The 25,203-nt window shown below is 41.9% G+C and overlaps 1 protein-coding gene across 1 annotated transcript in view; it reads right to left on the bottom strand.

Moving 5' to 3' along the window:
- Nucleotides 1-428: 428 nt before the first annotated feature.
- The window catches only part of P2RX1 (purinergic receptor P2X 1), a 61,400-nt gene continuing 36,625 nt past the window's right edge, over nt 429-25,203 (bottom strand). Inside the window, exons 5-13 of the mRNA XM_070735168.1 lie at nt 19,778-19,874; nt 19,557-19,637; nt 17,387-17,528; nt 14,137-14,267; nt 10,300-10,390; nt 8,665-8,730; nt 7,532-7,633; nt 4,491-4,551; nt 429-2,877 (exon numbers count right to left, since the gene is read on the bottom strand). Of these exons, the coding sequence (XP_070591269.1) occupies nt 4,495-4,551; nt 7,532-7,633; nt 8,665-8,730; nt 10,300-10,390; nt 14,137-14,267; nt 17,387-17,528; nt 19,557-19,637; nt 19,778-19,874 (767 nt within the window). The 3' untranslated portion in view covers nt 429-2,877; nt 4,491-4,494. The remainder of the gene's footprint in view (nt 2,878-4,490; nt 4,552-7,531; nt 7,634-8,664; nt 8,731-10,299; nt 10,391-14,136; nt 14,268-17,386; nt 17,529-19,556; nt 19,638-19,777; nt 19,875-25,203) is intronic.

The following is a 25,203-nucleotide window of genomic DNA, read 5'->3' as shown; positions in this document are numbered from 1 at the left end:
TCTTAAACCCTGGGTTTGTATCTTGAAAAGTTTGTATGATTAGGCGTTTGTAAGATGAGGTATCACTGTATCTTTTTGTGCCATACTAATATGTAAGAATAAGAAACAAGTAAATAATATGTCGATTCAGTAGCATAGAGAGCCAACTACATTGGGTCTTTGCCTAACCTGTTGCTATTTTGTCAAAGCGCTGTATCACTCTGAAAATGTGTTGAAATCAGAAGGAAATCTTCACATTGTCATGTGCCTTTTTTCAGATTTAGATCCAGATCTATCTATATTTTCATTTTTGTCCACATGTTTCCAGATATATTGCAGAGCGGGGGAGAGAGAGAGGGAGAGGGAGGGAGAGAGAGAGAGACGGGTGTGTGTGTTGCAACAATATCTACACAATCACCAAGGGAATCAATGAGCAAAACAAGTTGAGGTAGTATCAAAACTAGTTTTATTGCTCTCTTTCTTTCATTTCCTCCATTTTCAACAAAATACAACATTTTCCTGATTTATGGAATGTGAACAGGAGTTGATGCCATTGATTGAAAAGAATGGAGGGAGGGGAGGTTGTGTGTGTGTGGAAAAATAGTGTATATATGTGTGCACGCATAATACAGGCCTTCAGTTGTGCCATTAAGCTCACAAGCCATCATAGAATTTAGAATAGCAGGGACCTTGGAGGTCTTCTAGTCCAACCCACTGCTTAGGTCGGAAAGGTTACTTTGGTAACCTTTTCAGACATATGGTTATCCAAAGTCTTCTTAAAACCTTCCAGTGTTGCAGCCTTTACAACTTTCTGGAGACAAGTTGTTCCACTGATTATTCTAACTGTCCAGAAATTTTTCTTTAGTTCTAAGTTGCTTCTCTCCTTGATTACTTTCCACCCATTGCTTCTTGTTCTACCCTCAGGTGCTTTGGAGAATAACCTGACTTCGTCTTCTTTGTGGAAACCCCTGAGATATTGGAACACTGTTATCATGTCTCCCCTAGTCCTTCTTTTCATCAAACTAGCCATGCCCAGTTCTTGCAAACGTTCTTCATATGTTTTAGCCTCCAGTCCCCTAATTACCTTTGTTGCTCTTCTCTGCACAATTTCTAGAGTCTCAACATCCTTTTTACATTGTGGCGACCAAAACTGAATGCAGTATTCCAAGTGTGGCCCTACCCAGGCATTATAAAGTGGTATTAACACTTCACGTGGTCTTGATTTTATCCCTCTGTTTATGCAACCTAAAACTGTGATGGCTTTTTTTGGTAACCACCTGCAGCACACTACTGGCTCTTATTTAAATGATTGTCCACTAGACTCCTTCTCACAGTTACTACTATTGAGCAAGGTATCACATATACTGTACCTGTGCATTTTGTTTTTCTTGCCTAAATATAGAACCAGTGATGGGCTCCTACAGGAACAGTCAGGAACGCAGTTCCGGTAGCAAAATTTGGAGATCCACCCCAGAGCACCCAATTTGCACTGGAAGATGTTGAAACAAAATGCATAAGCCACGCCCACAGTGTGGTAGTAAAACTTTTGGTAGCCCATCACTGTATAGAATCTTTTTTTTTTTCCACCATTGAATTTCATTTTGTTAGATATGTTCAAGTCTGTCAAGATCCTTCTGTATCTGAAGCCTAGATTCCAGAATGATGTCTATTCCTGCTAGCTTGGTGTCATCTGCAAATTTGATGAGTTCCCTATCTATCCCCTTGTCCAAATCATTGATGAAGATGTTGAAGAGTATTGGGTCCAAACAGAGCTTTGGGAGTACTTCACTGCATACTTCCCTCCATGTAGATACAGTTCCATTGAGGACTACACATTGAGTGTGGTTGATCTGTCAGTTATGAATCCACCCGTGGCGATGCTGTCTCACCCACATTTTTCTATCTTATCAAATAGTTTGATCCTGCCAGCCAAAGTATGTAGAAATGGCCATGTGGCAAGATTCTTCTGTTGTAGCTCCCTGGAATATTATAGTCCCAGTGAATCTGAAAGGAAGCTAGGTGGGAAAATTGTACTACCGGTAGTATTTTCATCTGAGAAAAGTCCACACAGCCCTTCCCTAGGGTTGCCTAGTTTCAAGTAACCACAGCAGCTTGCTGGCACCTTGGCAGGTGTGAGGCAGCTCACAAATACCTGATAAAAACCTAGCATTATAATTTGTCTACAACAGTGATGGCGAACCTTTTTTCTTTGGGTGCCAAAGGAGCATGCCTATGTGCTATCGCACATGCACGAGTGCCCACACCCATAATTCAATGCCTGGAGAGGGCGAAAACAGCTTCACCCACTCCCCAGAGGCCTTCTGGAGGCCAGAAATGGCCTGTTTCCCAACTTCTGGTAGGCCCAGTAGGCTTGCGTTTCACCCTCCCCAGGCTCCAAAAGCTTCCCTGGAGCCTGGGGAGGGTAAAAACGCCCACCCAGTGCATCTGTGTGAGCCAAAAATCAGCTGGCCGGCACACACATGCATGTTGGAGCTGAGCTAGGGCAACAGCTCACGTGCCAGCAGATCTGGCTCCACGTGCCACCTGTGGCACCCGTGCCATAGGTTCACCATCACTCGTCTAGATCTACAAGATACCAAACCATTATATACAGCTTCTGTTTCCTGTACCCTTAGAATTCTGCAAACTGACACAATTGCAACACTTTCCACCTTGTGGTAAAAACGTAACTGTAGTGTGAAGTGTTCTAGACGGAGTGACTTTAAAACCACATTCCTTGTGTGGATCCAGTGTTTCTGTGCTGAAAACATTGAACGGGTCTTTAAAACAGGATGTCAAGAAGTAAGTCCAGGGTGCAAGGGAACCAGGTCAATCAAATCCCACCTTTGGCACAAGTCAGAAAGAAAGGATGAAGATACAAGTTTGGAATTTTGACACCTGAAATAGATAATCCGACATAAATTTTAAGTTCAAAAAGATATTCAATAAGATCCCTTGTAAATACAGTGGGGTTTAAGATTTTTTTGCCTCTTCTTACGAACTATTTTCACCTTACAAACCCAAGACACCGCCGCTGGGAATCCCAGCAGTGCCAAAACGGGCACTTCGCTGGCAACGGAAGTCCGGAGGTGGGGTCTCCCAGTGAGGGGAGCCTCAGTGAAATCGCAGCATCACAAAAACACAGAGGTCTGGAGGTGGGGTTTCTAGGACTTCAGTGTTTTTGTGATGCTGCTATTTCACTGATGCTCCCTTTGCTAGGACACCCCACCTCCGGACTTCCGTTGCCAGCGAAGCGCTCATTTTAGCGATGCTGGGATTGCCCTGCTGGGATTCCTCTGCAGCATCGCAAAAACACAGAAGTCCGGAGGTGGGGTTTCCCATGGAGGGGAGCCTCAGGGGAATCTCAGCAGTGCTAAAACGGGCGCTTCGGCTGGCAAAAGGGGTGAATTTTGGGCTTGCACGCATTAATCGCTTTTCCATTGATTCCTATGGGAAACATTGTTTCATCTTACAAACTTTTCACCTTAAGAACCCCGTCCCAGAACCAATTAAGTTTGTAAGACAAGGTATCACTGTATCTTTTATTTTTCACATTACAGTGTTCCCTCGATTTTCACGGGTTCGAACTTCGCGAAACGTCTATACCACGGTTTTTCAAAAATATTAATTAAAAAATACTTTGTGGTTTTTTCCCCCCTATACCACGGTTTTTCCCACCCGATAACATCATATGTCATTGCCAAACTTTTGTCTGCCTTTAAAAAACATCTTTTTAAATAAACTTTAGTAAATAAACATGGTGAGTAATAATCTAAATGGTTGCTAAGGGAATGGGAAATTGTAATTTAGGGGTTTAAAGCATTAAGGGAAGGCTTGTGATACTGTTCATAGCCGAAAATAGTGTATTTACTTCCGCATCTCTACTTTGCGGAAATTCGACTTTCGCGGGCGGTCTCGGAACGCATCCCCCGTGAAAATCGAGGGAACACTGTACAACTTGCTATTCAGGTAAAATTGTATGGGGAAATCAATGGGAACACTTTGGCTTTTACTGGTAATGGATAAAGCCAGGGCATGGAATTTGATGGCAATGATGTTTGACTTTTCTGTATATCAGAGAAGCTAAGTCATTTTGGAAGGAAGAGGAAGGAAGACACATTTAATTCTTTAAATAGCATGATAGGGGTTAGATCAGTGGTTCTCAACCTTTCTAATGCTGCGATCCCTTAATACAGTTCCTCATGTTGTGGTGACCCCCAACCATAAGTCTAGCACCAATTCTCCCAACAAAGCTTTAAGCTGATTGGCAGGAAGGTCAGAGGGACACCCCCATTTGTAAACATCTGATTGGTTGGATTGTAAACATATGTTCCAAGGCACCAGAATAGAAACGTTAGTTCCTAACACCATGGGGAATTTGTCTTTTCCCATGGTCTTAGGCGACCCCTGTGAAACGCTCGTTTGACCACCAAGGAGGTTCCAACCCCCAGGTAGAGAACCACTGGATTAGATTATTGCTCCTATGGACATTATTTTTCATTTTCACTTACAATTTCATAGAGAACTCTTTTCCTTCTCTTGTGAGTTGCTCATACCAATGTCTTCTTTTTCCTAAGAATGTTGTTGTAAAAGATGATAAGATAAAAATATTATTCAACAAAATGAGAGGTATATTACTTTATCTAATATTATATATGACTGATGCAAGAGGCTAAAATGTTTTCACGCTTTAGATCATAATACATAATACAGGAATATTTGTCTTCTGGATGCAAAAATTCCATCCCACAGAATATCCTTTTATCCAAATATCCTAATTTGTTGGAAGCTAAGTCAATCTGGATCTGACTCAGGGTGGTGTACAACATTAATATAACAATATATAAGAAATCTAATATCTCTAAAATATGAAAAATTACTAAAAACATTTTTAAAAATCCCACAAATGCTCACATACATTCATGCAATCCAATCATATCTCATATAGGCTGGACACAATCTCATCACTCACAGCCCCTGTGCCTGCCAGCAAAGGTAGGTTTTTTTAGGGCTTTGCAAAAGACCAGGAGGGAGGGGGCGGTACGTATCTCCTGAGGGAGTTCGTTCCAGAAGGCTGGGGCTGCCACAGAGAAGGCTCTTCTCCTAGGCCCCGCCAGTCGACATCGTCTGGCCGACGGGACCTGAAGAAGGTCTACTCTGTGGGACCTAAGTGGCTGCTGGGATATATAAGGCAGCAGATGGTCCCGAAGATAATCTGGTCCTAAGCCCTGAAGTATCTAGAGCAGTGGTCCCCAAACAATGGCCCGCGGGCCACATGCGGGCCATTTATCCGGCCCGCGGGTGAATGACAGGAGCACATCTAATTTTCCATGAATAAAATGCGGTATTTTGTTAGTAACTAATATCAATCATCAAAAAAGTTGCAAAAGTTTTTTTTTCTAATTTTGTCATCCAGTTACATTCATTTTCTTTTAATTAAATTCCCTCCTCAAAAAAGTACAAGACCAATTATATTTCTAACTTATTAACCATTATGCCAAAGTGCTTCCTTCTTTCTTTTTACATTTTTCTATAAGCCAAGAAAACCTTGTATAGCCAATCAGATGTTAACAAAAGAAAATTAAAAACAAAACATAAACATATATGAATTTCAGACTTCTTCCCCCCCTTTAAATAGTACGTTCCCATTTTGTTTTTTACTTTAAAATAAGGTATGTGCAGTGTGCATAGGGATTTGTTCATAGGTTTTTTTCATAGTCCGGCCCTCCAACAGTCCGAGGGACAGTGAACTTTGGGGACCCCTGATCTAGAGGGTGAAATCGCCTTTCACAAGATCGAAAATCAGCTGGCCAGCACACATGAGCACACTGGAGCTGACACAGGGCAAAGGCTTGTGTGCCCTCCAATATGGCCCTGCATGCCAACTGTGGCACACATGCCATAGGTTCGCCATCATGGCTATACAGTGATCCCTCGAGTATCGCGAGGGTTCCGTTCCAAGACCCCTCGCGATAATCGATTTTTCGCGATGTAGGGTTGCGGAAGTAAAAACACCATCTGCGCATGCGCGCCCTTTTTTTCATGGCCGCACATGCGCAGATGGTGGAGTTTGTGGGCGGCGGGCGGCACCCAGGGAAGGTTCCTTCGGCCGCCCAGCAGCTGATCTGCTCCGCAGCACGGCAGCAGCGAGGAGCCGAAGATGGGGTTTCCCCGTTGCCCAGGCAAAGGGGAAACCCCATCTTCGGCTCCTCGCTGCTGCCGCGCTGCGGAGCAGATCAGCTGCTGGGCGGCCGAAGGAACCTTCCCTGGGTCTTCCCGCTGCCCAGGCAAAGGGGAAACCCCAAGATTGCTTGCCGCTTGCCCGTCACCCGCCCGCCCGGCCGCTCGCTTGCCGCTTGCCCGTTCACCCGCCCGGCTGCTCGCTTGCCGCTTGCCGCTTGCCCGTCACCCACCCACCCAGCCGCTCGCTTGCCGCTTGCCGCTTGCCCGTTCACCCGCCCGGCTGCTCGCTTGCCGCTCGAGAGCAAGAGGGGGAGAGATAGAGAAAGAGAGAGAAGGAAAGAAAGAGATGAGAGAGGGAGGAAGAGTGTGAGAGAGGAAGAAGCAAGATAGAGAAAGAGAGAGAGAAAGAAAGAAAGATGAGAAAGGAAGGGAGTGACGTCATCGGGTGGAAAAATCGCGATATAGCCTTTCGCGAAGATTGAGATCGCGAAAATCGAGGGATCACTGTAGTATGTGAAGCCCACCTCTGCAGAAGAATGTATGGAAATATATCAGAATCGTAAAAATTATTGGCACTCGGAAAACATATTGTCCCACAAAGGCAGTTTCTACAACGGTCCCTTCCCATGAGGATTCAATCTGATTAGGCAGAAGAAATCCAGAACATGAGAAAGGATGTCAATGGACAGGAGAATCGTCTCGGTTCTGATTTCCATTTAAAAATCTGCTTGGGATTACTGTTGGGCGAATCGAACCTGCAAAGTTCGGGCTTGTACCAAACTTTGCGCGGTTCGGTATACCGAACCCAAACCTGAACTTTTGCAAAAGTTAGTCAAAAGTTCAGGTTCGGATTCAGGAGAGCGTCAGGAAGCACCGCAACCCAGCTGTCACCTTCCAAAACAGCTGGGGAGCTGTCGGCCAGGGGGGAGGCGAAAAAGGAGGTGGGGAATCCCACAAGGAGATTCCAGGGGCGGAGCTTTGACATCACTGAGACGTCCTTCCTGGCTGGCTGAAACGGGGACTCCAGGAAGGACCTCTCAGTGATGTCAAAGCTCCGCCCCTGGAATCCCCTCGTGGGATTCCCCACCTCCTTTTGCAACTCCCGACCGCCGACAGATCCCCGGCTGTTCTGGGAAGTGCCGCCGCCCAGCTGTCACCTTCAGAAACAGCCGGGGCGCTTCTTGGCGGTCTCCCAAATGCCGAACCTGGAAGTTTGGCAAAGGTTCGGGTTCGGGTTCAGGAGAGTGCCGGGAAGTGCTGAACCCGAACCCGAACTTCGTTGGGTTCGCCCAACACTACTTGGGATCCTTCTCAAAAAACAAAATACAATATTTCAGTGCATAGCTGAGTAAGATTGATGTCTACTCACAGAATTGGCGTAAGTCGGCTCCGCATACTTGAACTTCTTCTGCTTATAGTAGTCCCGTTTAGAGAGGAAGTTTAACAGAAGCAGATCACAAAGTACAGAGGCCTACCAGAAAGAAAGCATATTGGAAATCTGAAAACCAATATAGTTAACATTGGGGTGGGTTCCACTTACCTTCGCCACCAGTTTGGATTATGACATTTTGCACATGTGAACACCCTCTTGTGCAATGTTGCATCCATGCATGCTCCATAACTGGAATCAGCCGAAACACAGCTGAGGAGTTGATCAGCTGTGCTTCGGGTGAAAGAATGAAGGTCAGTATAAACCCAGAAGTGGGTGGGAGGACCCTTTTACAAGCAGCAGAACTTGCGCCTTCCATACACCCGGCACAAGGCTGCCTCCCATACACTGCCTCCCATACACTGGCTACTGCTGCTGCTACCTGCTTCCTCTTCCTTCCCATGCTGAAGGGCTCCCCTCTCCTCTCACTTACTCGCTTTGTAGCCGGTGCCTTTCCTTCGCTGTGGTGACTCCTCGGCTGCCCAGAGCAAAGGGAGCGTTTCTTTTCTTTGGGCGCTGGCAGAGGTATATTCCCTCTCCAAGCGCCCAGAGAAAGGAAAATGCTTCATTTGCTCTGGACTGCCAAAGCCTCCTTAAGCGCCACGGAAAGGCTCCTCTGGCAGCCTGAGATGGCTGGGATTATAGGGGGAATGGCAGGAAACTGGCTGGGCCTTCATGCCGCTATTAAATTTCCTGGGAAATTTTTCCGGGCTCGGGTTTTTAAGTAGAAAATTATTCTTAAGTAGAGGCAAAAAAATCTTGAACACCCAGTTCTTATTTAGAAAAGTTCTTAAGTAAAGGCATTCTTAAGTAGAAATACCACTTTACCTAGGTTTTAAAGTTGTGCTAGTCTCTTTAAAACTCCATAGGGTTCATTTGCAGGCAATGCAGTTTCCATAGTAGCAATGTTACATGGGCAAACGTAGACATGTACATAACTATCCAGAATGCTGCATGCTAAAGTTTCTGATGGGTATTTGTGTGTTTTGCAAAGGTTTTAGGGATCTTATGAACTGTTAGTAAAATCTTAAGATCTCAGCAAAATAATAAACAGACAAAATACAGGCACTTACCACTCCAAAGATACCAATCCCAGAACCTATAGTGGTCATTGTTGGAATAATATCAAATTTTCCTGCCTGGATAAACAGAAGAAATAGAAAGTTCAAAGATGTTGGGAAAGGAAGATGCGACTACAGTAGCTATTATTAGGGCTGTCACCAATTAAAGACCTCAATTGAGCTTTGGTTGACTAAGCACAGACAGTAGCAATTAGTCTAGCTATTCCTCCAAGTAATAAAGTAAACAGTGACTTAGAGTCAATCACTGTCTGTTGTCATAGTTATCTTAGCTTGTGGTCATGATAAAACAGGACACAGAGAGAGAGACTATTTATGCCACCATGAACTTTGAGGATAGGTTGGATAAAGACACAGCTGGGCTGCTGCCAATTTGAATCGATTTGCCCAAATCGATTGTTCCAATTCTGCATGGTTCAGAGAACCGGCAAAACGGCCACACTATCTATCTATCTATCTATCTATCTATCTATCTATCTATCTATCTATCTATCTATCTATCTATCTATCCATTCATTTATTCATTCATTTGTCCAATACACAAATACATAGGAAGAAAAATAGACATGTAGTAATATATATAGGGGTAAAGTGAACTTAGAGGAGAGGATATATGAAAGAAAGAAAATATATATGATAAGTGAGTGAGAGAAAGGAAAGACAATTGGACAGGGGACGAAAGGCACATCAGTGCCCTTATGTACACCCCTTACTGGCCTCTTAGGAACCTGGAGAGGTCAATCGTGGAGAGTCTAAGGGAGAAGTGTTGGGGGTTAGGGGTTGACACAATTGAGTCCGGCAATGAGTTCCATGCTTCGATAACTCGATTGTTGATATCATATTTTTTACAGTCAAGTTTGTTTTGGGGATCATTTTCAGGCCATTTTTCTGGCCGAAATCGGCCTGAAATCAGGCTGAAAATTGGCATGAAAATTGGCCCAACGATTGGCCTGGAAAATGACCAAAAACCAGGCCAATTTTTCCTGCAAGTTTCAGACAATTTTCCAGCCAAAATTGGAGCCCATCACAGGATAAAGACCTGACACATTTCATGATATATGAAGCAATATAAGATTACAATCTAACGTAATGCCTGTTTGTGAGAAAGGACAGTTCTATTAGACATAAGCCAGGGGACTAAGACAATGAAGAGCCGGGGTGGCACAGCAGGTAGAGTGCTGTACTGCAGGCCACTGAAGCTGACTGTAGATCTGAAGGTCAGCGGTTCAAATCTCATCACTGGCTCAAGGTTGACTCAGCCTTCCCTCCTTCCGAGGTGGGTAAAATGAGGATCCGGATTGTGTGGGCAATAGGTTGGTCCTGTTAAAAAGTGCTATTGCTAACATGTTGTAAGCCGCCCTGAGTCAAAAGAGAAGGGCGGCATAAAAATTGAATGAATGAATGAAATGAATGAATGAATGAATGAATGAATGAAATGAATGAATGAATGAAATGAATGAATGAATGAAATGAATGAAATGAATGAAATGAATGAAATGAATGAAATGAATGAATGAATGAATGAATGAATGAAATGAATGGATGAATGAAATGAATGAATGAATGAATGAATGAATGAATGAATGAATGAATGAATGGAAAGAACTATTTTACAAAAAGAAGCACTACCTTCCCGTTCACCAAAATATCAAACCGGACGCCAAACACCTTGTACAGAATCCTCATGTCTCTCCCATTTTCTCTGTAATATCTGGCAAACCTTCCAAAAAAACAAAGAAGAGAAAACAAGAGATTGGCTGGAACAAAGGGTTGTGATTATCGATGATGTACTGATTAATTTAAAATACTTGTAAGCTATCTTTCTAGACAATTCAAAGCAGGTACTAAAATATACAATAAATATTTTTTTTTTAAACTAGACCTGTCTTACAATCCTTGGTTGAGAGTTCTATGCAGATCGAGCTTCTACAACAGTGTTTCCCAACCTTGGCCTCTTGAAGATATCTGGACTTCAACTCCCAGAATTCCCCAGCCAGCATTTGCTGGCTGGGGAATTCTGGGAGTTGAAGTCCAAATATCTTCAAGGGCCCAAGATTGGGAAACACTGCTCTACAAAAAAAGTAAATGACAAAATGGCCAAATGCAGTGGCCCACATGGTTTTGTGTGTACATATATCACTTCTCCTGCGGGAGCTGCATTGTTTGCCAATTTGCTTCCAGATGCAATTCAAAGTGCTGGTTGTCTTTAAAGCCCTTAACGGACCAGGTTATCTGAGGGACTATCTCTTGCCTGTCACATGTACTCTGGTGGGCCCAGTAGGCCCGTTTTTTGCCCTCCTCAGGCTCCAGAGGCAAAAATGTCTTCTCCCATTCCCTCTGGAGACGCTCTAGAAGCCGAAAATGCCCCCCACAGAGCCTCCAGGTGAGCCAAAAATCAGCTGAGCTAGGGTAATGGCTTGCATGCCAGCAGATATGGCTCCGCGTGCCACCTGTGACACCCATGCCATAGGTTCGCCATCACTGTCCTAGATGTACTATATCAGTGATTCTCAAACATTTCAGTCTCAGAAGTGCTTTACATTTTTTAAAATGATTGGGGACCTTCAAAAGCTGTAAATATAAATTTAACACAAAATAGTTTGTCGTGGAAGTGACTGCTTATGAAGGCTCCTAGATTGGGGCTGAAAGGCAAAAGGGGAGGCCATATGCTCCGTCCCTTGTTTGGGTAGACCAGGTTGCCCTGATAGACTAGTTTCAATGGAAAAACACATAAAAAGCTGCGGTTATCTGGGTTTTTCTATTAATATTTGTTATATTAGTAATTAAAACACTTATTTTGAAACTATTTGATTCTGCAGGGTCCTGAAAGGGCCATAAGGATTCCCAGGCCCACACTTTGAGACTCACTGTATTTACTACATATACAGTGGTACCTCTACCTAAGAATGCCTCTATTTAAGAACTTTTCTAAATAAGAACCGGGTGTTCAATATATTTTTGCCTCTTCTTAAGAACCATTTTCTACTTAAGAACCCAAGCCCGGAAAAAATTCCCAGGAAATTTGAGAACGGCACGAAGGCCCAGCCAGTTTCCTGCCATTCCCCCTGGGTTTCTCTCTATGGCGCAGTGTATGGGAGGCAGCCTTGTGCTGGGTGTATGGGAGGCGCGTGCTCTTCCTCGCCGCCTCAGAGTCTCTCTTTTTTTTTTAAGCCTTAAAGTTTTGGATTTTTTTGATTCCCCTCCCCTCACCTGCTTCCTTCGGCAGCGACTCTCCTCCTTCTCTTCTTCCTCCACCTCCCACCCAAATACAGTGTTCCCTCGATTTTCGCGGGTTCGAACTTCGCGAAAAGTCTATACCACAGTTTTTCAAAAATATTAATTAAAAAATACTTTGTGGTTTTTTTTCTTATACTGTACTACGGTTTTTCCCGCCTGATAATGTCATTTGTCATCGCCAAACTTTCATCCGACTTTAATAAATATTTTTTAAAATAAACTTTAATAAATAAACATGGTGAGTAATGATCTAAATGGTTGCTAAGGGAATGGGAAATTTGCACTTTAGGGGTTTAAAGTGTTAAGGGAAGGCTTGTGATAATGTTCATAGCCAAAAATAGTGTATTTACTTCCGCATCTCTACTTTGCAGAAATTCAACTTTCGCGGGCAGTCTCGGAACGCATCCCCCGCGAAAATCAAGGAAACACTGTACTGAGCTTTTATTTCTTTCCTAATGGGTTTGCATGCATTATTTGCTTTTACATTGATTCCTATGGGAAAAATTGCTTCTACTTACAAACTTTTCTACTTAAGAACCTGTTCACGGAACGAATTAAGTTCGTAAGTAGAGGTACCTCTGTATATCAAACGCAATGTAGCCAAACATGCATGCAATGTTCTTAACAAGCCACAAGATGTTGCTAGTCTACTATAATTATTGAGTTGGAGCAGAATTTCCACTTCCAAACCTAAGTGGCAAGCATCTAAAGCAGAGGTCTTCAAACTTGGCACCTTGGCAGCGGCATGGCTGGCTGGAGAATTCTGGGAATTGAAGTCCACAAGTCTTAAAGTTGCCAAGTTTGGGGACACCTGACCTAAAGCATGGGGAATATAGGCTGACATTCATTACAATTACTTATTTTTAATAAATATCCAGAGACTGCAAATAGAGACTATATCCAAGGAAGCCTTATGCAAATAATCCATTGTTTTGTGTGCTGTTTCTTCATGCTTACTCGTTTGGGTTTCTAGACAATGACATGTCCTTATCGGTGGTGAAATCCAAATTTTGTGAATTTATGTGGGTGTGGCTTGGTGGGCGTGGCAGGGGAAGGACATACAAAATCCCCATTCCCACCCTACTCCAGGGGAAGGATACTGCAAAATCTCCATTCCCACTCTACTCTGGGGCAGCCAGAGGTGGTATTTACTGGTTCTCTGAACTACTCAAAATGTCCACTACCAGTTCTCCAGGACCTGCTGGATTTCACCCCTGGTCCTTATGCTCTGAAGTCACTCAATTCACCTAGGATGGATTAGCAAAGCGTCCAGGTTAAATCCTAAATTTCCATTGGACTTCCTGACTTCTAACTTTGATTCCATGATATTTCCTTCCTCATTCATTCTCCCGAGTTGTATAAAGCCCAGATTAGTTTTCATACTAGCTGAAATCATCATCATTAAAATAGAACAGAACGGAACAGAATAGAATAGAATTTTTTATTGGCCAAGTGTGATTGGACACACAAGGAATTTGTCTTGGTGCATATGCTCTCAGCGTACATAAAAGAAAAAGATACATTTGTTTAACGACCCCATAATCTCTTGCAGGGTAGAGTCTGGGCAACTGAATGGCGCTAAATGTTTACTGACCAGATGCCCTTCCTGTTGCCAATGTGGAATTACAGTGTTCCCTCGATTTTCGCAGGTTCGAACTTTGCGAATAGCCTATACAACGGTTTTTCAAAAAATATTAATTAAAAAATACTTTGCGGGTTTTTTTCTATACCACGGTTTTCCCTGCCCGATGATGTCATACGTCATTGCCAAACTAATAATTTTTGCAAATAAATAACAAAAAAATAATTATTGTTAATAAATAATTATGTTTATAAATATCAGAATCACTAAGTGTCTTATTCAAAGGTGAGTACCAGTAATAATGGTGAGTAAATGGTTGTTAAGGGAATGGGAAATGGTAATTTAGGGGTTTAAAGTGTTAAGGGAAGGCTTGTGATACTGTTCATAATCAAAAATGGTGTATTTACTTCCGCATCTCTACTTTGCGGAAATTCGACTTTCGCGGGTTGTCTCGGAACGCATCCCCCGCGAAAATCGAGGGAACACATTATATTCTCGTCGTGCGCAGAGAGAGAAATATCTGCCTCTATCTAGGATTGAACTCTGATTGTGAGGTGAATGCTCCACCTTTAAGCTACCGCACCACTCTTTCATACTAGCTGAAATGTGGTGTGCTAAATGAAACAACCACAATAGTCAATCAATACCTGAAATTATAGCCAGGTGAGATGTTACTGTCTTCACTGTAAAGCCTGTGGAACTTGTAAACCGGTACACAGTGTTTCAGAGACCAGTCAAGGTCACAGTCCCAATTGATGGTGATCCCAACAATGCCACCCTGTCCAAACAGAAGCAGAACACTTTGTAAGGACCACAATAGGTTTTGTTCATGAGTTGCTTAGAATATTTGAGGCTATTTAGAGAAAAGGGCATATAATAGAAGGTGAAGTTGAAATTTCAGTGGAATTTAGTGAACTCATCTCTTAAACTCATCTACTTGCGGGATCGCCTACTACCATATGAATCCCAGCAACTGGTTAAGTCCCACAGAGTCAGCCTTCTCCGGGTCCCGTCAACTAGACCAGTGTTTCCCAACCTTGGCAAATTGAAGATATTTGGACTTCAACTCCCAGAATTCTCCAGCCAGCAAATGCTGGCTGGGGAATTCTGGGAGTTGAAGTCCAAATATCTTCAATTTGCCAAGGTTGGGAAACACTGAACTAGACAATGTTGTTTGGCGGGATATAGGGGAAGGACCTTCTCTGTGGGGACCCTGCCCCTCTGGAATCAGTTCCCCCCCAGAGATTCGCACTGCCCCCACCCTCCTCGCCTTTCGTAAGAGCCTTAAGACTCATTTATGTTGTCAGGTTTGGGGCAATTAGATATTATTATTGTTGTTGTTGTTATTATTATTATTATTATTATTATTATTATTATTATTATTATTATTATTATTTATTGGATTTGTATGCCGCCCCTCTCCGGAGACTCGGGGCAGCTAACAGCAATAATAAAACAGCATATAATAATAATAATCTTAGCCCCTGGCCAATGAATGATTGTATGATTGTTGTAAGAATGGGTGTGATTGATTTTTAATCAATTAGGAATAGCCATGTAATTATAAATTTAATTGGATTAATTTTATTGTAAATCACTGTTTTTTATATGTTATAAGCCACCCTGAGTCTTCGGAGAGAAGCGGCATAGAAATCCAATTAATAAATAAAATAAAATAATACTGTAACTCCTCAATTCTTGGATTTGTCCATGAAGATTTCTTGGCGACTTTCAGAACATTTCTTTCAACTTCTCAATCCAACTTCTAAGCCCTGTTATTTTCTGGCAGTCTGTTCCAAATACTAATCAAGTATATAATCCCACTTAATTGTAAACTGTACCAAGAGTGATTAGTTTGTGTACACCATCTGAGCACAAAAAAGGGAAACAGGTTTATTTATTTATGTCATATCATACATAGACTAGCAATTACAAATTTTAACTAAGGTTTTAGAGTTCTTCACTTCTTTATTATTGTTTTGTAACTCTATATGTAATTTTATATTGTTGTAAACCACCCTGAGTCCTTTGGGATTGGGCGGCATAGAAGTCAGATAAATAAAATAAAAACTTAAAAATAAAGAGGACTCAAGATACTATGGGATCTGGGAAAAATTCTATGATTGGGTAACAAAAAGAAAAAAGATAAAATGTAAACTAAATATAGGCTAACATATAGGGGGGGGGGGGAAAGAAAAGAAAAGGTTTTGACACTGACCAAATATAAAACTCTGAATATCTTTATCGGATTGTTATCAACATCTTTTTCAATTCAATCGGACCTTAATTCAAGTGTAGAGTAGAAAAAATATCGGAAAAACCGTGGCAACCATATGCCGCTCAATCTTTAATCTAAGATGTTTAGAACTGTTAGAAACAGTTCACTGGGGGGGGGGGGAGGAAGAGTTAAAAGGTAACAAGTTATTGAGACAGAACGTTTTAAACTTAATTTTTAGCTCGGATATATTTGTCTTTTCTTTTTTTTTCCGGTATTGATATATATGTTGAACTGATAAAGTTTACTTAAACACAATAATTATATGATATAAATATAACAAGAGCATGTGATTATATGTCGACATAATGATGCAAAATACGATGTATCTACTCTTCCTTCTTTTGTATATTTTTGTAAATTTAATAAAAATTATTTAAAAAATAATAATAATAATAATAAAAAATAAATTAAATAAAATTAAATAAAATTAAAATTAAAATTAAAATTAAAATTAAAATTAAAATTAAAATTAAAATTAAAATTAAAATTAAAATTAAAATTAAAATTAAAATTAAAATTAAAATTAAAATTAAAATTAAAATTAAAATTAAAATTAAAATTAAAATTAAAATTAAAATTAAAATTAAAATTAAAATTAAAATTAAAATTAAAATTAAAATTAAAATTAAAATTAAAATTAAAATTAAAATTAAAATTAAAATTAAAATTAAAATTAAAATTAAAATTAAAATTAAAATTAAAATTAAAATTAAAAGTAAAAGTAAAAGTAAAAGTAAAAGTAAAATAAAATAAAATAAAATAAATAATAAAATAAAATAAATAATAAAATAAAATAAAATAATAAAATAAAATAAAATAAAATAAATAAACGTTTCACCTAGATTAGTAAACCCCAATAAAATATAAATGTTAAAAATATCTATGTCCAATTATCAATGTCGAGGCTATTTTTTAGACCTTTTCAACCCCAAATGATGAGAGAGATCAGGAATATTATTTGAATTTGCCAAATCAATGTCAAGGTGTCTCAACACACTCAAGAGCCAATCCCAAAGGTGCATTTTCAGGAGGCAACTGGACTTTCTTGTTTTCCCCCACTATCCTGTCCGAGCTGAAGAAGCTTATTGGATGAGAAGCAAAACATCTTCAAAAGAAAAATCAAGAAAGCCAGGGCAACCATGACCTGGATAACTGAGAATCTCTATAGACTCAGGAGCCAATATGCTTCCAAATGTTTATTGGACTGTAACATAGACATGGCCATCCTTCAAGAATCATACATAGAAAACAAAAACCAGCAACTCAGAAGAGGCAAGATTCATGGCTATGAAGCAGTGTGTTGGACTAGAAGCCCTCCAAGGTCCCTTCCAACTCTGTTGTTGTTGTTATTATTATTATTATTATTATTATTATTATTATTATTATTATTATTATTAAATGGTGAAGGCACATGGAACGCTGTTACTTTCCCACCGAGGTGGTACCTATTTTTCTACTTGCATTTTTACGTGCTAGGCTGGCAGAAGCTAGTGCAAGTAGTAGGAGCTCACTCCGTTCTGCAGTGCTAGGGATTCGAACCACAGAACTGCCGAACTTTCTGATTGACAAGCTTAGCGTCTTAGCCACTGAGCCACCGCGTCCATTCAGAATAGTCTTACCTTAAAAGCAACTTGAGAAAAATTCTGTCCAGATTCTTCCACCATATATCTAAGTTTAAACACAGGGCAGAGTGGATCCTTGTCTTTGTGATAGATACATTTTTTCAGGTAGCGTTCACTAACTTGCTCGACAAGATTGCGTCTGTGTTTGAGGAAAAGCAAACAATCATCTCAATTTGTTTCATTGTTCAAAGCTCACATAATCCAGAAACTACTTTCAAATTATGTTAATTCGCTTAAACATCTCAATATGAACCAGGCAGAAAAAATACAAAGAGGTGAATATTGATTATAATAATAGGTGTATTAACATACGATAAGCTGAAAGGTAAACCATCTCAACTCTTCAGTATGACAAATGTTTAAAAGATATGTGATGCCTGAAAAGTTTGCTTAACCAACCCTGGAGGTTGGTGGTGGATTGACAATACTCTGCCTTTGAAACTTTCTCATGTGTTCTTTTAATTTTGCTTTAAACCCCCCCCCCCCTTTTTACTTTATTTCATCTAGGGTTTTTACAGGGTGTGTTCCAAAAGTAATGCAATTAGAAACATAGAAGTCTGACGGCAGAAAAAGACTTCAAGGTCCATCTAGTCTGCCCTTGTACTACTTTCTGTATTTTATCTTAGGATGGATATATGTGTATCCCACGCATGTTTAAATTCAGTTACTATGGATTTATCTACCACGTCTGCTGGAAGTTTGTTCCAAGGATCTACTACCCTTTCAGTAAAATAATATTTTCCCATGGTGCTTTTGATCTTTCTCCCAACTAACTTCAGATTGTGTCCCCTTGTTCTTGTGTTCACTTTCCTATTAAAAACACTTCCCTCCTGGACCTTATTTAACCCTTTAGCATATTTAAATGTTTCGATCATGTCCCCCCTTTTCCTTCTGTCCTCCAGACTATACAGATTGAGTTCATTAAGTCTTTCCTGATACGTTTTATGCTTAAGACCTTCCACCATTCTTGTAGCCCGTCTTTGGACCCGTTCAATTTTGTCAATATCTTTTTGTAGGTGAGTTCTCCAGAACTGAACACAGTATTCCAAATGTGGTCTCACCAGCACTCTATATAGCGGGATCATAATCTCCCTCTTCCTGCTTGTTATACCTCTAGCTGTGCAGCCAAGCATCCTACTTGCTTTCCCTACCGCCTGACTGCACTGTTCACCCATTTTGAGACTGTCAGAAATCACTAACCCTAAATCCTTTTCTTCTGAAGTTTTTGCTAACATAGAACTGCCAATACAATACTCAGATTGAGGATTCCTTTTCCCCAAGTGCATTATTTTACATTTGGAAACATTAAACTGCAGTTTCCATTGCTTTGACCATTTATCTAGTAAAACTAAATCATTTACCATATTACAGACGCCTCCAGGAATATCAACCCTATTGCACACGTTAGAGTCATCGGCAAATAGGCAAACCTTCCCTACCAAACCTTCCCCTATGTCACTCAATTATTTTTTTAAAAGTAATTTATTGAACAGATTTGCACAAACACTTAAAATTCTTCAAAGTACTGTCCTTGGGCCTCTACACATTTTTTCCAGAAACTCTGCCGTGACCGGTACGTGCCCTGAAAGGTGTCTTCGGGGACCTCTCGCAAGGTCTTCGTCACGGCTGATTGGATCTCTTCTATGGATGAAAAATGCACCTTGCCACAACGTGCTACAAGTCTGCGAGTTCCTGGCCAAACACCAGGTGCCAAGGCTGCCCCCCCCCCATAGTCCTGATGTCGCCCTAGCAGACTTCTTTTTGTTCCCAGCCCTGAAAGGAATCCGTTTTTCATCCATAGAAGAGATCGAATCAGCCGCGAGGAAGGCCTTGTGAGAGGTCCCCGAAGATGCCTTCCAGGGCACGTACCGGTCATGGCAGAGTCACTGGAAAAAATGTGTAGAGGCCCAAGGACAGTACTTTGAAGAATTTTAAGTGTTTGTGCAAATCTGTTCAATAAATTACTTTTTTTTAAAAAAATTGCATTACTTTTGGAACGCACCCTGTATATGATGTTATGGTTCTATTTGTAAACCACCCCAGAATCATGCGGGTGTGATGGAGAAATAAAGGACACCTGTAAATGTCTTGGATGGATTATTGAATATTATAAAATCCACCCCCACAAAAGGGCTAAAATTTATAGTCACAAGAATATTTGCTTTACCTGGAAACTCCAAACCTGGGGAAAGTAATGCTGTTTTTTATAAACAAGGTAAATTTTCCAGCTTCCAGAAGCAATGGTGGACTGTAAGACATAAATATTGATATGTAGGCATGAAAATACATGAAAATACTGGCATCCATAGAAGGTTGATTCTTCTTTATTGAGATTTAGCATCATTATGAACAGAAACCCTGTCCTCCCTTCCACATCCGAATTCTTACTTGGGAATGTTGTCATCAATTTCAATAGGACACCAGCCAAATATCTCGCAGGTCTTCTGTGTATGGCTAAAATTCACACACTTCCCAGTCATGATTCCTGAGGAAAGAATAGTCAAAAAGTGAATGAAGCTCACCATAGACACGGTATGAACCAAGCAGAGCCTGTGGACAAAGGACCACTCCCTGTATTACTTCTCTCTCTGTACTATTGCTTCTCAAACTGAGGATGCAATTGAACAGATAAGTCACAGCTAACAATTGTGTAGTTTGTGGTTTTTTCTACTTTGTCCTAAATGGACATCTTATGGGATCATGTGTCCAGTTCTCAGGACCATGTTCAAAAAATAAAATTAAAGTGACAAGCTGGAGTATAAATTCAAGTACTCTCAGCCATAGTTCCCTCTAAGCTGAGCAGTGAGCAATCGCTCACTTAAAAATCATCGTCAACTCAGAGTTTTCCAAACCTGCCCAGAAGCCGAGGGGGAAAGAGTGAGAGGGAAGGAGAGAGAGAGGAAGAGAGGAAGAGAGAGAAAAAAGAGAGGAAGAAAAAGAGAAAGAAAAAGAATGGGAGTAAGGAAGAGAGAAAGAAAATCAAAATCTAGTTTGAAACTAGCTCAACTATTTAAGTGGCATTTTGATATTGATAGAGTTGCCCTATTATGAGCTCACTGTTATAGACACACAGTACAGTATTTTATTTTGAAATTCTCTGAGGCAAAACAGGGTGGGTTTTTTGTTTGTTTGCTTGTTTGTTTGTTTGTTTGTTTGTTTGTTTGTTTATTTATTTATTTATTTATTTATTTATTTATTTATTTATTTATTTTTTCTGTGTCGCCCAGTCCCGAAGGGACTGTTGCTCAGACACTATACTTTTCCGCCCCCCCCAAAAAAATTAGAGGGAACACTGCTCTCAGCCCTTTTTTCTCTTCTTCAGGATCTTCGAGGCACATGATCCCCCCTTTCCCCAGGACCATAGACCATGTGGTCCTGCTGTCATCCATTAAAACCATCTTTCCAAGCAACTTCTGAAGTGACTCGAGACAGCACGTACAGAGACGGTTCGCTTTATTTCTCAGCTCTTTAGAAGTGACTACCAGCTGGAACGCGTCTCAGCTGGAGCCGGCAAAACCGGCTCTATTTATACACAAAGTTCCCGCTCAAACGCGAGCTGTCAGCGCCGCAGCCAATCAGGCGCAACCTATTTACATAGTCTGCCTAGAGACAGTTTACATGGCAATACTCTGAGGCAATACACTTAATATTCAACACCCCTCCCCTCCTAGACAAAAAAAACCATACAGATTATACAGAAAGCCATGTGACATATTCATCCAATCGGTGAGGTCTTTGGGTGTTTCTTGTGGACCTGCGCAATTCAGTTAGTCCTTCGTCGCAGGCATGGAAGGAGGTCGATTCGCTGGTACCTCCTCTGGACTCCGAAGGCCCTGGTTGCACTCCGAGGCCCAGAGTTGAGTGGGCTGGCACATCTCCGACCTCCGTTGACGAGGATGATTCCGGGAGGCTGGCCGAGCGGCTTCGGATGGGTGAGTCCAGATTTAAGTCTGTCCATGTTGGCGTTGCGTTGGTTTCCATCGGTGGGCCTGCGTGTGCAATCAGCGGGTTAACGGTAGCATTTGGCCCAGTGTCTTGGCACCCTCTCAAATGATCGATGTGCCTAGTCCATACTCGGCCATCGTTCAAAGAAATCAAATAAGTTTTTGGAGCCTTTTGTTGAATAACAGTGCCCTTCAACCACTTTGGGCCCCCATCGAAATTCCTTGCGAATACACATTGCCCCATATACATATTTCTCTCAATATTACCAACATTATTATTTACATAATTCTTTGTACAATATACAGGATTTAATCTGTCCAAGGTTGATCTGAGCTTCCTGCCCATTAAAACCTCTGCTGGGCTTCTATTTGTTCTTGAATTTGGAGTCATATGTTGTGCCAATAAAAATTCATCAAGGTGCTCTTGCACCTCCCCAGGGCCAGCCCTCCTCAATGCTTCCTTGGCAACTCTTACGTATCTCTCTGCCAATCCGTTCGCCCATGGCGAAAAAGGAGAAATGAGGGCATGCCTTACCCCTAACTGATCCAGGAAGAGTTCAAACTGTCTGGCTGTCAGTTGGGGCCCATTGTCGGAAACCAACACATCTGGGTAGCCATGCGTGGCAAAAAGGTGGCGTAACGCTTTAATAGTAGAGCATGTGGTGATATTATGCATTAATATTATTTCGACCCACTTAGAATATGCGTCTACAACAATTAGAAAATATTTAGAATCAATGGGACCAGCAAAATCTATATGCAGCCTAGACCACGGGCCCTGGGGTGGCTCCCAGTCCATAGGGGTTGTTTTTGGGGGTTTAGGCCGTGACTCCTGGCAAGGGTCACACTTTGACACCCAACTCTCAATGTGGCCATCAAGCCCTGGCCACCAGAAATGGCCCCTTGCTAACCCCTTCATCCTCACGATGCCTGGATGGCCTACATGTAGCATGGTTAAAACCTTAGATTTCAGAGTTTCAGGAATTACAACCCGGTCGCCCCATAACAAGCAACCCTTAATAACAGAGAGTTCTAACCTTTTACTTTTAAATTCAGACAAGTCTGTCCCCACGTTTTCATTATTCCACCCTTTGAGAACACAATTCACTACTTTAATGAGAATGGGGTCTTTAGCTGTATGTTCGGCTACCTCCTTGGCAGTAGTCATTGGGTTATCAGCCAACTCTATTAATAAGACATCAGCGGATGGGGCAGGATCCTCTACTAAGTCGGGAATGGGGCATCTGCTAAGGCCATCCGCATGGTTGATGGTTGTTCCTCCCTTATGAATTAGTTCATATTGATATCCTGCCAAGAATATTCCCCACCTTAGTAAGCGGGGGGACATAAAAGGTGGAGTTGGTCTGTCTGGGGCTAGAAGGCCTAACAAGGGTTTGTGATCTGTTACTAATTGGAATTTTCGACCAAAAATGTAATTGTGGAATTTCTTTACTCCTGAGACTAATGCTAACGCCTCCTTGTCTAGCTGACTGTAGTTCCTTTCTGTGCTAGACAGGGTCCTGGAGAAAAATGCGATAGGGGCCTCTGTACCGTTAGGCAGTACATGAGCCAGTACACTACCCACCCCGTAAGGGGAAGCATCGCACGTAAGACGTAGGGGAAGTAATGAACTGTACTGTACCACTACGCTTTTGGACGTTAATAGACTTTTTATTCGGGTAAATGCTTCACTCTCAGTTTTCCCCCATTGCCAGGGAACTTCCTTCTGAAGCAGCCGGTGGAGGGGTTCCGCTGCTGTGGCCTTCTGCCTCAAAAAAACAGAGTAAAAATTAAGTAATCCCAAAAAGGCTTGTAATTCAGACTTAGTTTTTGGCTCGGGAGCGTTTTGTATTGCCCAAACTTTCTCGCTAGTGGGATGAATCCCTTCGCCATCAATAGTGTATCCCAGAAAATTAACACTGCTGGTTCCCCATACACATTTCCCTGGTTTAACCCTAAGGCCTTTGTCCTGTAGCCTAGTTAGCACTTGTCTTATTCTAGCATGTAATTGGGCCTGATCCTTCCCAGAAATTAAAATGTCATCAAAGTATGGTATAGTTCCTCCTATTCCAGTGAGGAGGCGTTCCATCAAACTCTGGAATATCCCCGGGGCTACACTAACCCCAAATTGTAATCGTGTGCATCGGAACGCTCCCCTATGGGTGACAATGGTTTGGAAATATGATGTAGGTTCGTCTACGGGAAGCTGTAGGTAAGCCTGGGCCAGGTCAATCTTTGCAAACACCTTCCCCTCCCCCAAGGAATGCAGTAAGTGTTGCACAACAGGTATGGGGTATGGGTGTTGTTGTAAGGCTCTGTTCAGGGTTGACTTGTAATCTGCGCACACACGTAACGAGCCATCTGGTTTGAGGGGAGTGACAATTGGTGTTTCCCAGGCCGCTTGATCAATTGGCACTAAAATACCCTGATGGATGAGTTTGTCTAACTCAATATCTAGTTTGGGTAACAGAGGTAGAGGGACTCTCCGTGCTTTGAGCCGGATTGGAGGCACCTTAGGGTCTAGTGAGAAAGATATAGGTGGCCCTTTATAAGTCCCTAGAGTTGGACTGAATACATTTGGAAATTCCTTGACAAAATCCGGATTGTCAGAATGTGTAATTGTGTGGATTCCAGAAATCCCTATTCCCAATGGGTCCATCCAATCTAAGCCTAAAAGGGAATGAGTTTGCCCTGACACAATTAGTAATGGAAGGTCACCCTTAAAACATTTGTATACAATTGGTACATTTACAATGCCTAAAACAGGAATCAATTGCCCTTGAAAATCCTTAATACGTAAATCAGAATGAATTAAGTTATGTTTGTTAACATGAGGCATATACAGTTTAACCTTTGACCAAGGCATAATGCTATAACGAGAACCAGTGTCCAGTTCCATCTGGCATGGTTTAGCATTTAACAGCAAAGAAATGTTAATTTTAGTTTTGTTGGTGGTTACCGTATTAATAGTGATGTTTTGAGTACCTCTTATGTAGTCGCGGTTATAGTTTGAGTGCTTGTTTCGGCCGAAAGAACGGAAGCCTCTATTCCCTCGGGTTTGGTTGTTGAATCTGGCAGCCCTTGTAGAGGAGAAGGTGTCCTCAGGAGTTGGGGCTCTGCAAGCGGCCGCAATGTGCCCACGGCGGCCGCAACGGCGGCAATCGGCGTCCCGGAAGGGGCATTGATGGCGGGGATGGTTGCCGCGGCACCCGGAACAGGGAAGAATTTGACGTGGAGATCTCGAAGCTTGGAGGTGCTCTTGTCGAATTAGGAAGCAGTCGTCTTCGGGGTGTGGAGGTGTAATTGCTTCGGGAGGAGAGTTGGCTTGTTGAGGAGGCGAATAGATGTGAGCCACGACTTCCTGTTTATCGTTTTGCTTGAGTTCTCGAGCAGCTGCTTCAGCGACTTCAGCTGTCTGGGCGAGTTTTATTACGTTTTGAAGTGAAGGCTCCTCTTCGGTCAGGAGCTTGTTTCTTACCGTAGAGTTTTTCATCCCGAAGATGAGGGCGTCAATTAAGCGCGCTTCCGGGTTTTCAAACCGGCACTTTGACAGCACAGCTCTGAGGCGCGTCGCGTATTGGTTGATAGACTCTCCCTCAAGTTGTCCCATTCTGGAGAACTGGTGGCGGTAGACGATCGGCGGCTTTGTCGGCTTGAAATGGTCGGAGAGCTTAGTCTTCAGGGAGTCCCAGGAAATGGAATTCACCGGAGTAGGGTCGGTCAACGTCTGGGCGAGATCGAACATTTCGGTGCCGCAATAGTTTAAGAAGATTGCTCTCTTCCGATCGGCATCGGCGTTTCTCATGCCGGCAGCCTCGAGGAACACTTCGAACTTCGCTAGATAAGCGTCCCATGTTGTCTTCTCCGGGT

The sequence above is a fragment of the Erythrolamprus reginae genome, chromosome 1 (assembly GCF_031021105.1).
Source record: "Erythrolamprus reginae isolate rEryReg1 chromosome 1, rEryReg1.hap1, whole genome shotgun sequence".
Classification (NCBI taxonomy): domain Eukaryota; kingdom Metazoa; phylum Chordata; class Lepidosauria; order Squamata; family Dipsadidae; genus Erythrolamprus; species Erythrolamprus reginae.
The sequence above is the reverse complement of the archived record's forward strand: the minus strand, read 5'-3'. Positions and strand labels throughout refer to the sequence as shown.